Here is a 17,981-nt window from a genome sequence, read left to right as displayed (position 1 = left end):
GTAAGTTATAAGCCTGCTGCACTCAGAACACTGCTCTAACAACAACCAATGCACATAAAGACAACTCAAGCAAGGACCAAGTGCCTGGCACCTAGAAATGAATTTTTTTTCTAACGAGTTAGTACAATATTTCCAGAAGTCCCCTTTTGTTTCCAGTTCTGCCACTTTTACAGTCCATTTGAAATCAGCTTCCTTACCTCTCACATGAATGATATTCATAGCTGTCAACCCTCCCTTTTCTTTTGCAGGAAACTCTCTTATTCCGAGCCACAGCTGTCAGCCTTCCCTTTTTTTGCTGGAAATTCCCTTATTCCAGCGCCGTTTCCCACTGCTATCCTGGATTGTTAGATATACCATAGACTATCCCCAGGACAGGTGAGGCTGCTGCTGATCCCTTGTTTTCAAATCCAAAAGTTGACAGCTATGATAATATTTGGCTGTGGGGGCAAGCTGCAGGTTGTATACACAGGCCCTCCGAGCACTCCAATTTTCCAGGGACAGTCTCAGAATTACAAATGCTGTCCTGGCTTCTGATTTGATCCAGAACTTTTCCGTTTCTTCCCTGCCAGTTTGCTGCCACTGAAATCGGGAAGGAGGAGGAGCCAACACTTGTCCCAAGCGATGGTGGTGGCTGCGGCACTGAGGGAGCATCCCATTGCCTCTCCATGGCCACTGCTGCCAGCCTCCCCCCCCCCCGGGAGGCTTGTAGCAACTGCTGGAGAACAGGCGAGGAGGAAAAGAGGCTTCAGTTCCCAGAGCCCAGCCCAGTGTGATGTGCCAGCTGTGAGGGGCAGGCAGAGGGCAGGGCCTCCCTGGGCATGAAGAAAGGGGGAGTGAAGTGGAGCTCAAGGAGTCTTGGTGTTTTTAAGGAATTAAATGTTTCGTGCATCCGCGTCTAATCTTGCCCCTCTCTAAAATTTATTTGTTGGTGTGTGTTTTTCTTTTTGTAAATCTGCTAAAGAAAACAAATAAAAGACAGCGAAACCTTGGTTTAAAATGCTTTTTAAAAAGTTTTTTTAATAACATTGAATTTGCCGAAACAAAATAAAAATAAAATAGAAAAATTCCTTTCAGTAGCACCTTAGAGACCAACTAAGTTTGTCATTGGCATGAGCTTTCGTGTGCATGCACACGTCTTCAGATACCAAGTGTGCATGCACACGAAAGCTCATACAAATGACAAACATAGTTGGTCTCTAAGGTGCTACTGAAAGGAATTTTTCTATTTTATTTTTATTTTGTTTCGACGGCAGACCAACACGGCTACCTACCTGTAAATTGAATTTGCCATTAGCTCACCATTGCCATCTAGTGTCACATTTGTGTAATGCACTTAAAATGTTTTATTTGCAGCTGTATAGCTGAATCCTTGGTGCCCATGTGCAATACTGAGCGAAATGAACCAATGGTGTGACCTCCATATAAGGCAACCTCCTGTATTCCTATACCTTTTCTAATGAAAAATAAGAACATCTGCTTTGCCCTAATGAGCTATTTTCCTTAAAGAGTTTCCTTTTGGTTTTGTGTGTGAGGCAATATGGAAAGGCAGGCATCTCGAGCCCAGTCAGTGCCTCCTTAACAAAGCCCAGAGGTAAGATGTCTGTCTTCGGAATGAGAATATCCTCTGTTTACACTTGCAGTAGGATTATAAGAGACTGTCCTCTCAGCTTTTTCACGTTGCTCTTCCATTACAGAGTCTAACTCTGAGGCCTTTCCTGTAAAAAGAGTATCTTGGCCTGATGTCCTTTCGGATTCGCGTCTGAAAGTTCAAGCCATCTGCAACCATGATATTAATCACAAGATTTCGATAAACAACGTTGTGGGTACTTTGCAGCCAGCCTTTTAAGGATCACTCAGCATGGCTGAGTTGCCAAGTGGCAGCCCGGACCTTCTCCTCAGTACTTTGAAATTTGCTGGCGAATCAAGATATCTCACGATGGCCTCAGAAAGATGGGTGACAGACAGACGCAAGGGGTACAAAAGTAGCAGGGAGGCGGTGGTTGTGAGTGAACAGCATAGCCTCTTTGGCTCGTGTGAGTGAGAGAGAGAGAGAGTGTGTGTGTCTTTGGCGTGTGTTTGTGTGGAGAGAGGCAGCTCCAGTGCAGTCAACTAGCAAGGAAGAAAATGGGAAGTTCTAGGGCTCTCTGCCAAAAAATAATAGCTCAGTGTAAACACTTGAAGGCATCTTTAGAATGTCCTTATCGGAGAGAGCACTGGAGCTTTTGTATTCTGGAAGGTTTCAAGCCAGCAGCTGTCTTGCAGCCAGCTATTGCTGAAAGTCCTTTTTAATGTGGATGTTTAGCACAGGGCGGAAGGGGGGGGAGGAGGATACAAGCAAGCTGACCAGAAAGACTGGAATTTCAGCTCCTCCACCCCACCTCCTTGGATTTCTCCCTCTCCCTTTCCCTCTCTCTCATTCTGCAAGTCCTTTAAACCAGAGATTATTGGGTCAGTGACTTCTTATCCTTCCCAGGCTGTACTGTCTACTTGAGCTGGAGTTCTTCAAGGACTGCTGCTACCTGTAAGTACTGTTCCCTCTTCCTCCCTCTTTCCTATCTGATAGCTGCACGTAGAAATGAAACAGTACAGATTTCATGTTTGCAAGATAATGCATGGTGTGCGCTTGTGAATCTTGCGAGGCTCGCAGCGCTGTGTTTGCCATGGAGGCTTTCCTAAGTGATATAGTCAAAGAATATAATACTTGTTTAGGATGAGGTACCCTTCTCGCGGGTGAGCATTTTAATTTCTAACAAGACCACCGAGAAATCAAATTCATCACTTGCACCAACTCTCTCTTCACGATGAGGCTCGTAGCCAGCTCTTCTGCTGCCTACATTCCAAATGGATTCTATATAGAAACCCCAGAGACCTGGGAGAAGAAATGCTCTTGCTTCTTTCTCCCGGTTATTGCATGCACAGGTGGGTGAGACTGAGAAGTGCGCATATCCAACACTCTCAAGCGGCACTGTGTTTCCCCTTAGCAGAATTTCAAAAGAGGGGCAAAATTGTCCCTCTTTTTTACAGTTAAACTGTTGCCAGTAAATATGTTGTGGTACCCTTAAATATATATATTTATATAAACTGGCAACAGTTTAACTGTAAAAAAGAGGGACATTTTTGCTCCTCTTTTGAAATTCTGCTAAGGGAAAACACAGTGCTGTCTGCGTACGTAATGATAAAAACCTAGTGAGAAACACCCCCTTTCCTCCCTCCTCCGTGTCAGAAGATTTTTGTGTTGCAAAAGAAGGACTTTTCAAAGGGGCTGTGTTAGATTTACACAAGATGACATGAAATGTGTTTTAAGATGCCGAATTGCCTTAGCATTGCGGGGGCTGGACTAGATGACCCATGGGGTCCCTTCCAACTCTGCAGATCTATAATTCTATGAAATATCTAATGAAGGAGCTTGTCCTTCATTATTAAAGCAAGGTCATACCTGCCAAGTTATCCCTTTTTTAAGGGAAATTCCATTATGCTGAATAGGCTTCCTCGTGAGAAAAGGGAAAACTTGGCAGCTATGAGCAAGGTATGGGCTACAGTCCAGCACAGCAGGCTGCTTAACGTCTCATAGAGTTTTAAACAGGATTTAGACTACAATTCTAAACTCAATAATTAAGGAGTAAGCTCTGTTGATTAACTGTTGAGTAAACCCACTTAGGTCAGCAGACCCTCCAAGTGTCCCTATTTTCCAGGGACCATTCCAGATTTACAAAAGCCATCCCGGTTTCTGATTTGATCCTGGAATGTCCCGCTTTTCCTTAGGACGTCCCTAATTTCATCTGAGAAATGTTGAAGGGTATGGAGTTATCTGACCCTGCAAACCAAGGAGATAAGTAACTCTACAACCTTTAGAAGACATCTGAAGGAAGCTCTGTACAGGGAATTTTAAAATGTTTAATGCTTTATTATGTTTTTTATATATGTTTTAGATGTTGTTGTTGTTGTTTCTGTTGAATAAAAAGGTAAAGGTAAAGGACCCCTGACAGTTAAGTCCAGTTGCAAACGATTCTGGGATTGCGGCGCTCAGCTCGCTTTACTGGCCGAGGGAGCCGCCGTTTGTCCGCAGACAGCTTTTCTGGGTCATGTGGCCAGCGTGACTAAGCTGCTACTGGCGAAACCAGAGCAGCGCACGGAAATGCCATTTACCTTCCCGCCATAGCGGTACCTATTTATCTGCTTGCATTTTGACGTGCTTTCGAACTGCTAGGTGGGCAGGAGCTGAGACCGAAAAACGGGAGCTCACCCCATTGCGGGGATTCGAACCTCCGACCTGCCGATTGGCAAGCCCAAGGCTCAGTGGTTTACACCACAGCACCACCCACGTCCCTTGTTGTTGAATAGTACGTTCCTATTTTCATCTGAGAAATGTTGGAGGGTATAGGAAGGCCCTTCGATCCCAGCCTTGCTCTCTGAAGGGCACATGACTGTCCTTCTCATCATGGGTGTACCCAGCGAGGGGCAGGGGGCAGCTGCCCCCCCAGAAGCAAAAAAAGGGGGGAAATACTGCATTTTACGGACCATAACCCACACTTTTCCCCTCCGAAAACTGAAGGGGGAAAGTCGCTGCAGGTTATGGAAATCAGTCTGTTTCCGTCCCCTCCGCAGCTGCAGCCAGCGACAGGAATGTGGGGAGGGCGAGAAGCAGCCTGAAATCGGGCTGTTTTCGCCCCCTCTGCGGCTGCAGCCAGCGACAGGAACGTGGGAGGGGGGAGGAGCAGCCTTAGCTGGGGGGTGGCGGACGGGAGCTCCATCCTTCCTTCCATACTTCCTTCCCCCCTCTTTCTTTCTTTTTTTTTCTCTCTCTCCCTCCCTCTCTTCTCTCTCTCTTCTCTCTCTCATCCCTTCCTTCCTTCCTTCCTTCCTTCCTTCCTTCCTTCCTTCTCTTCCCTCCCTCCCTTCCCTCACTCTTCCCCTCTCTTGCCCCCCCCCCCAGTTTTGATCCTGGGTACGCCCCTGCTTCTCATGCCACCTTGCCTGACTTGAGCCGCTATGCGAGGCTGGGATCTCAAAGTGACAGGGCTGGGATCGCTCCCGACAGCATCACCCTCCGTGCCCGGCCTCCCCAGTGCCAGCAAACCATGCTATGCCACTGCCTCCAGTACTTACTGTAGTTAACTCTTCTAAGCCCAACCTGATGGTAGAAGTACAGTATAGTACCTTGTTCACAAATGGCAACATATAAAGGTAAATGGACCCCTAACCATTAAGTCCAGTCACGGACGACTCTGGGGTTGCGGTGCTCATCTCGCTTTACTGGTTGAGGGAGCCGGCGTTTGTCCGCAGACAGCTTCCAGGTCATGTGGCGAGCATGACTAAGCCGCTTCTGGTGAACCAGAGCAGCACACGGAAACACCATTTACCTTCCCGCCGGAGCGGTACCTATTTATCTACTTGCACTTTGACATGCTTTCGAACTGCTAGGTTGGCAGGAGCTGGGACTGAGCAACGGGAGCTCACCCCGTCACAGGGATTCAAACCGCCAACCTTCTGTTCAGCAAACCCTAGGCTCTGTGGTTTAGACCACAGTGCCACCCGCTAGCAGCCCATTGTTCAGCTAAGTAAAAAGCCTGAATAGGCAACATTTAAGAGGCTTTCAAAAACACTTATTAACAAAGAACCTTAGTTAGCCTGCTCTTGTTGTAATGCCTGTGGCTGCCTTTCAAAGTGTTCCATAAAAGCTGGCTGTGAAGGTAAACGGATGCTGTGTTTCCTTTGATTTTCAGATAAACTTTAACTGCCTGAGTACATGAAGTCACCTCAGGCAAGATAAGGCTATCAGTGCTCTTTCAGAATAGTTGAGTGTATAGAAAGCAGGCACAACATGCCCAGCTAAAGAGTTTACGAATAATCTTGAGAGAGAGAGAGACAGAGACAGAGAGACAGAGACTATGTACTATAGTTTGGGACATGGTAAAAAATAAATAAATAGGGGACAGGGTTTTTTTAGCAGCGGGTCAGCATCATTCACATGCCATCTAATATCCCATTTCATTATATTACCAGTATTAGTATTTATACAGCACCATCAATGCACATGGTCTTTTACAGAGGACAAGAGGTCAGGTTCCTGCCCCACGGATATTGCAATATACAATGAGACACAGGGAAGACAATAGAGCAGGGATGTCCAACCAGTAGATCGCAATCTACTGGTAGATCCCCCAGCTGATCCTGGTAGATCATGGGATCCTTATTGTGTACAAAAAGTTATGGGAGGGAAGCTAAAAAAAACTCTGTGCCATCCTCCCCCCAAAAAGAAAGCTCAACAACTCTGGGCACTTCCCTCCTAAAAAAAATGCTCAACAACTCTGGACAATACACCCACCCCACACATGCTCCTCCCCCCTGCAATGACAATAGGTAGATCACTGCCAGCTTTTTTATACTGGGAGTAGATCACAGTCTCTTGGGAGTTGGGCATGGAGGATACGATAGGGCACTTGCTTTGTTGGCAGAGACGGAGAGCCATAGGCAGAGGCTTCACTGGTATGGCTGTGGAAAACTCTACTGCTTTGTGAATGGCTATGCTCTAAGGGTTGTGGATGGGTCAGGCGTGTGTGTCTCAGGGGGTGATGAGGGAGTTCTTGGATCTCCTTTATTTCCCTGGCACACACACAGCCCCAAAGAGTGAAAAAGTATGTAGGTCCCGTGGGTATCAACAGAAGGTTGTTTTTTTTCTTAAAGATTGAACTGGGGATGGGAAGCGCCATTCCTCCCCAGTTTAGGATGGCTCTGGCCAGAATGCTGGGACTGTTGGTTGTATCAAATGTCCAACCTGTGCTTGCACAACTTCCCTGCTCGTCTCCTCTCCCCTGCAGCCCCTTATCCTCAAAACCTGCCCCAAAGGGTTGAGGGACCTTCTGGAGCAGATTTGAGGAGGGCACGGTGAGAGGAGAGGAGGGGGAAATCCATTGCATGAGTGGAACACCTGTGGCATGGCTTTCTGCCTTGCTCACAGTCCTCCAGAATTGGGAAGACCAGTTATGGGCACATCATGCATTTCCTCTAATCTACTCAACCCCACTGTGAACTAATCGAAAGAAGCAGAGCATGCAGGTTCTTGATTTATTTTTATTGAGGGGATAAGAGAACACACACACCCTCAAGTAATAAGTAAAACTGCTCACTTTTAATTACTGCAGGCAGGATTTGTATATGAGAACTTAAGAAAAGAATGCGGGTGGCGCTGTGGTCTAAACCACTGAGCCTCTTGGGCTTGCCGATCAGGTTGGCTGTTCAAATGCACACAACGGGGTGAACCCCTGTTGCTCTGTCCCAGCTCCTGCCTACCTAGCAGTTCGAAAGCACGCCAGTGCAAGTAGATAAACAGGTACCGCTGTAGTAGGAAGGTAAACGGCATTTTTGTGCACTCTGGTTTCTGCCACGGTGTTCCATTGCACCAGAAGCATAGCTGCCAAGTTTTTGCTTTTCTCGCGAGGAAGCCTATTCAGCATAAGGGAAAATCCCTGTAAAAAAGGGATAACTTGGCAGCTATGACCAGAAGCGGTCTAGTCATGCTGGCCACATAACCCAGAAAGAGGTCTGCGGACAAACGCCGGCTCCCTCGGCCTGAAAGCAAGATGAGCGCTGCAACCCCATAGTCGCCTTTGACTGGACTTAACCGTCAAGGGGTCCTTTACCTTTACCTTTACCTTACTTAAGAAATGAAATAAGAGTTATGCAGGGCTCAGCTGCCAGTCCATGATTAATTTAAGATGCTCTGTGGACTGTAGTCTTGATGGGGGGGGGAGGTATTTGTTTAAACTGTGTATAAAACTTAGGGTGTGGGATCAAAGCACATTTGCTTGATCACTATTATTGTATAATTAAAGACACTCCATGCCTTTCAAAGAGGATCTGCTTCATCTGTCTGCTGAGTGGGTGGTATGATGGAATTAATGGGAAAGTGTCTGCAGAGCACTGCCATAGACCAGGGGTGGCCAACTTCCAATAGACTGCGACCTACTCACAGAGTTTAAAACTGGCAGGGATCTAACCCCCCCCCCTTTTTAGGGAGGAGGAAGGCCCAATTTGGGGGGTTCAGGACAAAGTTGCTGAGCTTTTTGGGGGGAGGAGGAAAGCCCCATTTTAGGGGTTCAGCAGGGCAATGTTGTTAAGCTTTTTTAGGGAGGAGGAAAGCCCCATTTTTTAGGAGGGCAGGGCAGATTTGTTGAGCTTTTTTTAGAGGAGCCTAAGTTGTTGAGCTTCTTCGGGGCGAGCCCGTGATCTACCAGTGATCTACCACAGACGTCCAGGGATCTACCAGTAGATCACAATCTACCTGTTGGACATGCCTGCCATAGACTAAACCAGACTTCACCAATCTTGTGTCCTTTAGCTGTTTGGGGCTACAGATCCCATCCAGTAGATCTATTCTTAGGTTCTCTGCTGATCTGCACAGAACTGTGTGTTATAAAGAGGAGCATGGGTCAACCGTTAAGTGACAGTCTGCTGTTGAATTCCTCATTCCCCTCTTAGGATTGCCATAATTTCAAGAGCAAAAAAGAGGACACATTTACTGACTTTACTTTTGATTGCTATGGCAACTCTACCCATGAAAAAGAGGACGTTTCCTGGAAAAAGAGGACATATGGCAACCCTATGTAAAACTAAATTCATGGCCTTGGGCTAGTCACACTTCTTTGAAGTCTCTCAGCCCCACTCACCTCACAGAGTGTTTGTTGTGGGGGAGGAAGGGAAAGGAGAATGTTAGCCGCTTTGAGACTCCTTAGGGTAGTGATAAAGTGGGATATCAAATCAAAACTCTTCGTCTTCGTATGAATTTCCCTATGTGCTCATACCCTCCAACACTTCTCCAATGAAAATAGGGATGTCCTATATTTAACAACAACAACAACAACAACAACAACAACAACAACAACAACAACTTTACTGTTTATATATCCCACCCATCTGACTGGGCAGCCCAGCCACTCTCGGTAGTTTCCAACATATATAAAAACAGAATAAAACATTAAACATGAAAAAACTTCCCTATTCAAGACTGCCTTCAGATGTCTTATAAAGGTTGTGTAGTTTCTCATCTCCTTGGCTCGGGGGTTGTCCAATGAAAATAGGGACGTCCTAAGGAAAAGGAGGACATTCCACGATCAAATCAGAAAGTGGGATGGCTTCCGTAAATCCGGGGCTGTCCCTGGAAAATAGGGACACTTGGAGGGTCTGTAGAGCTTCATGGGTGAACACTGATATGGGTGGAAAAGTTTTTCCCAGGACTATCTGATAAATGCATGGGATCCAGATTTGGAAAAAGCTTCCATATCTCCCAGTGAAAGCTGGTAACAGAAGTGTACAACGAGGAAGTGTGAGTTGATTATTATGATTATGACTATTGATCTCCGGTCCAAAATCAGGTCTGGCTCTATTCGTAGGCAGCATGAGATGACCTGCCTCAAGCAGAAAATATCAGGGTAACATTAAATGGCACCAAAATGCCTGTTTTTTTTGTTTTGTTTTCCCCCCTTAATTATATTATACCCTGTGATTTGGATTTTTCTACCTCAGGAACCAACATCAGTGCAATACAACATTACCACCACCACAAAAAAGCCATCCCCTTAATCTGTTCTTGGGTTTCCCCCAACCCTCTGGAGCAGATTTGGGGGCAGGAGAGGGTTCAAGTCCCAAACTGGAAGCAGAAATCATTGTACTTTAGTTGAAAATCTTCGAGGACACTTTAGTTGAAAATTGCCCAAAATATATCAGGCCTTCCCAGCTTTTTTTTCTGGGGGCACTCAAGTGTATGCAGTACCAGTACCTTTTTTTACAAATGTGAAAAGTGTGTAAAAACTTCGTGGTGAGTACGGCACCCCCCCCCCCTTTGCACAATATCTCTGAATTGGTGCAGCCTGATTGCCTTGGTCTGAGCATGTGGGGAGGAGATGGGGAGTCGTAGCAGCCTTCAGCTGCCTGTCTCCCACCAGCCTATCTCATTTGTTGTCTGAAATGAAATATGATTGTGTGGGATGTCAAGGCATGATGTCCACTTATAGCAACAGATGCAATGCATAGTACAGGCATAGGCAAACTCAGCCCTCCAGATGTTTTGGGACTACAACTCCCATCATCCCTGACCACTGGTCCTGTTAGCAAGGGATGGTGGGAGTTGTAGTCCCAAAACATCTATTGGGTCGAGTTTGCCTATGCATGGCATAGTACAGGCACCCCCAAACTTCGGCCCTCCAGATGTTTTGGACTACAATTCCCATCTTCCCCTACCACTGGCCTGTTAAGCTAGGGATCATGGGAGTGGTAGGTCAAAACATCTGGAGGGCCGCAGTTTGGGGATGCCTGGCATAGTACCTTCCTTTGCATCACTCTCATTCTCTGTCTGTCTGTCTCTCTTCTTCCCCCACCCTCTAGATTTTGGTGAAAAAACACGTGTCCGTTGTTCTAAATGTTGGGATTGATCCATGAGTTTATTAACCTGGGGATTCTTTGAAAGGGTTCCTTGCCCAGATTCCATGATGCAGGAAATATTATTGATAAAGCACATACAGGACACTGTAGCCTGATGCCCCTGATCAGGTGGTGACGCTTCCCGGAAAGGACTAAGAAAACAACCCCCCCTTCCCAAAAGAGTTTTCTGTTTTGCTAACCACACTATGAAGGCTTTGGGGAACAGCTGGCTCCTTTTGCTCTTTGCGCTTAATCTGAGAGGCATCTGCTCCTCCTTTGTCAACGTCAACCGTGGGGCGAAAGTGATGAAGGGCCAGTCCATCTTCCTGTTGCAAGAGGACCTGCAGTTTTCCATTCCCCGAGAGAAGGATGCTTGCAAAGTGGAAGTTGTGATGAACGAGCCGATGACGCAGAGGGTTGGGAAACTAACCCCACAGGTATGTGAAATTCTAATATCATGGCATGGCAATTGGGGGAGCTGGGAGGAGGAGGAGGAGGTGGGGCGACTTATTGGGAGTAACTGGACTTTGGAACGGCTGAGTGGCCATTCTCAAACATAGCATTGGCTTCCATTGTGAGTGAAGGTTGTTTGTTAGTTAAAAGCTTTTGAGACATCTTCCCCAAACTGAAGCAACTGCACACAGCCCCACCTATATATTGATGGGCAAGGCAGACCTATCTCTGATTTTCTCCACTGTTGCTAAACGAAACAGCAGTTTGCCCTCAAAAGCTTCTAATTTCTGCTTGTTTTGGTTTTTAAAAAAACTATTATTAAAAAACCACCAGGAGGCAAGTCAGCTGTTTATGTACATTTTTAGATTAAGACACCCCAGGGCAAAGCCCAGCACTGTACAGCTCTTGACCACAAGCAAGGGTTTCTTTTAATTGCTCCCCATGTAGTAATGGCGTGACTAAAATGTGAATGCACAGCATACCAGGGGACTTGTTCAGTTCCCAAGAATTACCGTCAACAGATGGTAAACATACAAAGGGGTTTTTTTATGCTTCCTTTCCACATCAGACATATTTCCCATATCACCTTTCTTCTACTTTTCTCCCATCTGGATTTACTTGTGGGAACCTGTGTGGAGAAAGCAACATTTTCTCGATCTGGTTACTAATACAAAATAGAATGGGATGCTTTGAGAGCAGTGTGGCTGGCACTGAAAGCAGTGATCACGTGTGTTTTCTTCCTCCACCCTGGCATTGGAAACAAAAAAAGTGTCAGGTGCACAAAATTATACTTGGCACCTCCTGCTGCTGGGTGGGGAAATGTATGATTCGAGGACTATGTGCACACCAAACAGTTAAAGAAAACAGCTCCCCCCAAAAAAATAATCCTAAGAACTGTAGTCCACAGAGAGAGAGAGCCCGAGGTTCAGCACCTTCAACAAACTACAGTTCCCATGATTCTTTGGGGAAAGGCATGTAGTTTAAACATATGGTGTGTATGCAATCTATGTGGTCATGCAAATCCCATATGCCTAGTTTGGCTTTGGAATACCAGTGGCTAGGGGGAGACAATGAAGGTGGGTGCTGCTGCCTAAATGCCTTGTTGTTAATAATAACAACAACAGTTTATTATTTATACCCCGCCCATCCAGCTGGGTTTCCCCAGCCACTCTGAGTGGTTTCCAACAAAGATTAAAATACATTAAAATGTCACACATTAAAAACTTCCCTAAACAGGGCTGCCTTCAGATGTTTTTTTTAATGTCAGATAGTTGTTTATCTCTTTGACATCTGATGGGAGGGCATTCCACAGGGCGGGCGCCATTACCGAGAAGGCCCTCTGCCTGGTTCCCTGTAACTTGGCTTCTTGCAGTGAGGGAACCGCCAGAAGGCCCTCGGCGCTGGACCTCAGTGTCTGGGCTGAACGATGGGGGTGGAGATGCTCCATCAGATATACTGGACCGAGGCTATTTAGGGCTTTAAAGGTCAGCACCAACACTTTGAATTGTGCTCGGAAATGTACTGGGAGCCAATGTAGATCTTTCAGGACCGGAGTTATATGGTCTCGGAGGCCGCTCCCAGTCACCAGTCTAGCTGCCGCATTCTGGATTAGTTGTAGTTTCCGGGTCACCTTCAAAGGTAGCCCCACATAGAGCGCATTGCAGTAGTCCAAACGGGAGATAACTAGAGCATGCACCACTCTGGTGAGACAGTCTGTGGGCATGTTCATGAGCTTCCTGGGGGCTACTGTGGGAACCTGATCCAGAGCTAGATGGACCTTTGTTCTGAGTGCTCTGGGCTCTTTTTACATACTTCTGGCTATAGCAATATGAAGTTTCACTCTTATGTAGTAAGCAGCCCATAAAAATGTGGCCAACTATCAACGAGAACGTTGTTCTGGTCACTTTGCTTCAATGAATACTGCTCGTGCACCAACCAATTGTGCCCCTTTTCAGAGATGCACCAAGCTCACACTATATGTGGACTAATACATGCTCACTGTCTGCCTCATCAAATGATTGGATGAATATATTTTAGAGGAAGCCAAATAGCTCTTACTTCTTGCTCTCTACACAAAGGAAGTCCTTTTGGTTACCTAGCACAGGTGCAGCCCCCTAAAACAGCTTTGGTGGCCAAATTTGATTTGGCAGGCTCTCTAGGAGTGCATAGGCTTGCCATATTTCAAAAAGGGAAATTCCAGCCCCACGCACTCCGTCCGGCTGCACTCATTACATTGCAGGAGGGAGACCCTCAAAGGCACCGGCTGTCTTCAGACGGGAAGATGACCAGCAGCAACAGAAGCATCTCTGCTTAAAATTCAATAATTCCCCTGGACGCCACTTTAGGCATCCGATTTCCGTACCTGCCCAGAATTTTCCAGATGTATGGCAAGCCTAGGAGTGCATGCCAGTGGTGGGTGTGGCCAAAAGTGGATGGCTACCCACATACATTTAAAAGAAATTAATTTCTACAAACTAACCCTAAGAAGTTTGCAAACTTTGTTTGTCCCATTGTGGAGAAGAGGATACAGGACTAAGTAGATATCTCACTTTTTCTTCTTCTTCTTCTTCTTTTTCTTTCTTTCTTTCTTTTTCTTTTTGCTCCAGTAGGACTTGTACTCTTCATTTGTTAAGATGAAAGCATTGTGTGGGGATGTTTTACTGTGAATAAAGCTGCCATGATTAAGAAACAAATATGACAGTGGAAATTAGCAAGGGATTTTGGAACGATGACATACAGTATATCTGTAACCTCTGCTATCCTTCTAGTTTAGACATAGGGTTGTGGGGTTTGTTTGTTTTTTTCATATATATCCCTATGCCTAATAGCAGGATGTGGGTGGCATTGTGGTCTAAACCACAGAGCCTAGGGCTTGCCCAGGGGCATAGGAAGATAGGGGCGGGGGGCGGATCTCCCCGAGCGATGTGATCCCAGGGGTGCTATCGCCGCTGCCCGCTTCCCCCCAAAAAGGCACACCCCACCCCAAAACATGGCGCGCCCCACCCCCAAGCATGTGCCACGTCACTGCACACGGTGTGCCCCGCCCGCAAAACGAACATGCGCCATGTCACTGGGGCAGCTCCGCTGTTGGGCTTGCTGATCAGAAGGTCGGAGGTCCCGTTGCTCGGTCCCTGCTCCTGCCAACCTAGCAGTTCAAAAGCACGTCAAAGTGCAAGCAAATAAATAGGTACCACTCTGATGGGAAGGTAAACGGCGTTTCCGTGCGCTGCTCTGTTTTGCCAGAAGCCGCTTAGTCATGCTGGCCACATGACCCGGAACCTGGAAGTTGTCTGCGGACAAACGCCGGCTCCCTCGGCCAGTAAAGCAGGATGTGCGCCACAACCCCAGAGTCATACGCAACTGGACTTAATGGTCAGGGGTTCCTTTACCTTTACCTATGCCTAAATATGCAATTATCATCAGGTAATAATGCTGATCGCCATCCCTTTGGTTCATTTTGAGCTGATGCTACGGTAATAGCATATAAGCAGAACAGGCTCTGGTCAGTTGGCAACTCTTAACTCCCAGCCCCCCACACACACCCATGGCAGAACCTGCCCTTTTTTTGCTAAAGAGATTGTGCTTTTAACCAACAAACACTGCATTATTGAAGAACCTGTCCTATTATTTCCTTTGCTGTCGTTAAAGTGAGTAATGTGCTAGGAATGTGTGACAATTTAATTACAAATTGTAATTGAAAAGTAGTTGAAGTGGAAATAAAAGCAAAGCCAGACAGTAATTAGGAAAAGATTTAGCTCTCCTTTGTTTTACTTGTTAAATTTATAGACAATTATGGCTGCCTGTTCATATGAAAGAAAAACATATTAGGAAGCATAAAACAGCTGTTTCCTTTTAACAAAGCAGATTGTGTCTATTTTATAATCATTGTCTGTCTACGGCGAGAGTCATGTTGAGGAAAAAAGCTTTCATTATTTATCTCCCTCGTTATCAATTAAGTGGAGGAACTAATGATTTCTTCTGGAAAAACACAATTTATGACTATTATGGCCATAGTTCTCTGATGGATAGCATTGCCTATACCAAGTTTCAGCTCTCGTCTTCCATTAGAAGGAAGCCGGATTCTCAGGGCTAAGAGCATTTGGAGACGTGAGCCTTAAATTGCTTCTCTGGCTTCCTAGCGCTCTTTCAATGAGCATCTGATGTCATTTCCACATGTGGGGCTTAATTTGGCTTTGTTTTAAATCAACTCTTTGAAGAAATGCAAACCTGCATTGACTAAGAGGTGCATCTGGTTTCTCTCCTGCATTAGCTGCATTTGTGAGACGAAACTGTCGAGAGGGACTCAGATGTGTTTTCTTGGGTCCCATGTGGGGTCGGTAGGAATACACTGCCCAAAAGTCAGTTCAGGCGAGGCTGCCTTTATCATTACAGTAGGTGTCAGAGTTGTTATGACTACTCCTGAGTAACGACCTTCCACATGCTTGTCTTTCAAAAGTCTTTATTAGTGCACATTATTTACAGTGTAGCGAGCTGCTGGTTTCATGTCTTCTCATACCGAATCAGAATCCGGCACTGCCCCCTTTCGCGACCTTGACCAACATAAAAGCCTCGGGACAGTGAATCTTCTCCCTTTTCTCCTCCTTCTCAATACCAGTATTGGGGGGGGGTGTCTACGGTCTGCCCTATTCCTGTCCACCCTTCCCGCCTCTCTCTCTTCCTGCCTGTGCACTCCTTCTCCGTCTCCTGACTCACCCCTTCAGGCCCCTCGCTTTCATGACTGCTTGGAGACAGGCTGCTTCTGATAAGGGGGGGGGGTTCTCTGTAATCCCTCCCCCTTACATCCGGCAAGGTGATGCTGGCCCCGTCAGGTGACAGATATGGGGGGAATAATTTAATGGTGACAAATTGATTAGCTTATTATGTCTTTGCCACCCTCTGTGTGTGGGGGGGGGGGTGTTGTTATTATTATTTATCTCATATACAAAAATTGCCTTGGACCATTTTGGGATATGGGGGAAATACAGTGAAAGCAAGGCAAGTGTAATGTGAATGAGCATTCTGCCCAAAGCAGTCTGTCTGTAGTCCAAATCAATTGCAGTGAGTGGGAACGTCTTTAAGCCCAATGCGTGAAAATGCTCTGAGAGTCAGACAACAGCAGCAATGTGTGTTTGGATATCCAATATACAATTTGGGGCTTCATAGTCCCAGTTGGCTTGATCCTCCAGACTAAGTTGGTTGAATTTTAGTTCTTGCCAACTCCAACTTAAATCCCATTGAGTTAAATGTGAACTAAATGCAAATAACTGGATCCATGCAGTGGCGAACCTTGCCGCTTGGCTGCCCAGGGCGGCAAAGGCGGAGGTGCCCCCTGGGGGCAGGGCGTCACGATGCATGTGCGCTACGTCCGAAGCTGGTGCTGCTGCTCCTGCGTAAGGTTGCCGCGGGAGCAGCCGGGCCAGCCCGGCTGTTGCTCGCACACAGCGGCCCATAACGGCCTGCAACACAATGGGCCACTGTGAGCAAGCAGCAGCCTGTGGGGCCGCCGTGCGCCAGCAGCAGCACGTACTGACTGTGCATGTGCAGCATCCCGACGCATGCACACTACATACACGCTGGGATGCTGCACATGCACAGTCAGTACACGCTGCTGCTGGCACACGGTGGCCCCACGGGCCATTGCTCACATACAGCGGCCCATAATGGGCTGCCGCTTGCACACAGCGGCACATAACAGGCTGCCGCTCATGGGGCAGCTGGCACGGACCGTGTACAATACACATGGGAGGAGGCAAGGGGTGGGGAGGGGCACCCAGAGTGGAGCCCCCCCCCAGAGTGGAGCCCAGGGTGCACCGCCCCTACCTTGCTACGCTACTGGATCTATGTCACTGTTTATTATGATGTTGTTGTTGTTTAGTCATTTAGTTGTGTCCAACTCTTCATGACCCCGTGGACCAGAGCACCCCAGGCACTCCTGTCTTCCACTGCCTCCCGCAGTTTGGTCAAACTCATGTTCGTAGCTTCGAGAACACTGTCCAACCATCTCGTCCTCTGTCGTCCCCTTCTCCTTGTGCCCTCCATCTTTCCCAACATCAGGGTCTTTTCCAGGGAGTCTTCTCTTCTCATGTATTAGAGTATTGGAGCCTCAGCTTCAGGATCTGTCCTTCCTTATTCTATTCTGTTTATACATATTATATGTCTGTGTATTAGGAAGACTCGGGCGTCTGTCTTAAGAATGCTACAGTGTACAGGATCATGATGTAATCACAAAGCACTGATGGCCGCTTTACATAAAATATAAGGGAGACAAGCATATCTTCTGAAATTTGTTTGTTTGTTTGTTTGTTGCATTTATATCCCACCTTTTTCTTCCAGGAGCACAAGGTGGTATGCTTGGTTCTTTCTCCTCCTTATTTAATTCTCACAATAATCCTGTGACGTAGGTTAGGCTGAGAGGCCGTGACCAGCCCCAGTTTACTCAGTAAGCAAGTGGGGATTTGGACCCTGGTCTCCCAGGTCCTAGTCTGACTCTTTAACCACTGTACAAAACTCTCAAGTGGTTGTATATAGGTGTAAATAAAACCAGATATTCTAAAGACACCACAGTCTCTATTATCCTTCATTCCAAGGAAACTGAACCCTGGGTAAAGCTCTTGGAACCCCAGGAGTCTCTGATTGCTCAAAGATTGTGGCAGCTTATGCAGTGGTACCTCGACTTACGAACGACCCGACAACCGAATTTTTCGACTTACAAAAAAACCCGCGGCGGTTTTAGATAGGGATTTTTCGACTTACGAATTTTTAGATAGGGTTGCTTTGACTTACAAATTTTTCCGTTTTCAATGCATTCCTATGGGAAATTGCGTTTCCAATGGCCTTTTTCGATTTACGGATTTTTCGACTTACGAAGGTGCCTTCTGAACAGATTAAATTCGTAAGTCAAGGCACCACTGTAACTGTATTAATTCCCCACAGTCCCAGAAACATTGTTAAGCTATCTACCCTATCCTGTTTCCCCTATTTTAAGACGTAGTTATAAAATAAGCCATAGCAGGATTTTTAAGCATTCAAGGAATAGAAGCCATACCCTGAAAATAAGACATAGTGATAGGCGCAGCAGCAATGCCGGCTGTAGCAGGAGGAGGAGGAGGGAA

General features: G+C 46.5%; 1 protein-coding gene across 6 annotated transcripts in view; it reads left to right on the top strand.

The window, feature by feature from the left end:
• The first annotated feature begins 2,144 nt into the window (after positions 1 to 2,144).
• The window catches only part of FREM1 (FRAS1 related extracellular matrix 1), an 89,889-nt gene continuing 74,052 nt past the window's right edge, over positions 2,145 to 17,981 (top strand). For 2 of the 6 annotated variants that reach the window (XM_035140804.2, XM_035140803.2), the window contains exons 1-2: positions 2,146 to 2,521; positions 10,381 to 10,853. In XM_035140804.2, coding sequence (XP_034996695.2) covers positions 10,623 to 10,853 — 231 coding nt within the window. In that variant the 5' untranslated portion in view covers positions 2,146 to 2,521; positions 10,381 to 10,622. Of the gene's footprint in view, positions 2,522 to 8,007; positions 10,854 to 17,981 lie in introns of those variants that run through there. The other 4 variants (XM_060269025.1, XM_060269024.1, XM_060269023.1 and 1 more) reach the window with 3 other exon arrangements.

Source organism: Zootoca vivipara, chromosome 16, assembly GCF_963506605.1.
Source record: "Zootoca vivipara chromosome 16, rZooViv1.1, whole genome shotgun sequence".
NCBI lineage: Eukaryota > Metazoa > Chordata > Lepidosauria > Squamata > Lacertidae > Zootoca > Zootoca vivipara.
The sequence above is the reverse complement of the archived record's forward strand: the minus strand, read 5'-3'. Positions and strand labels throughout refer to the sequence as shown.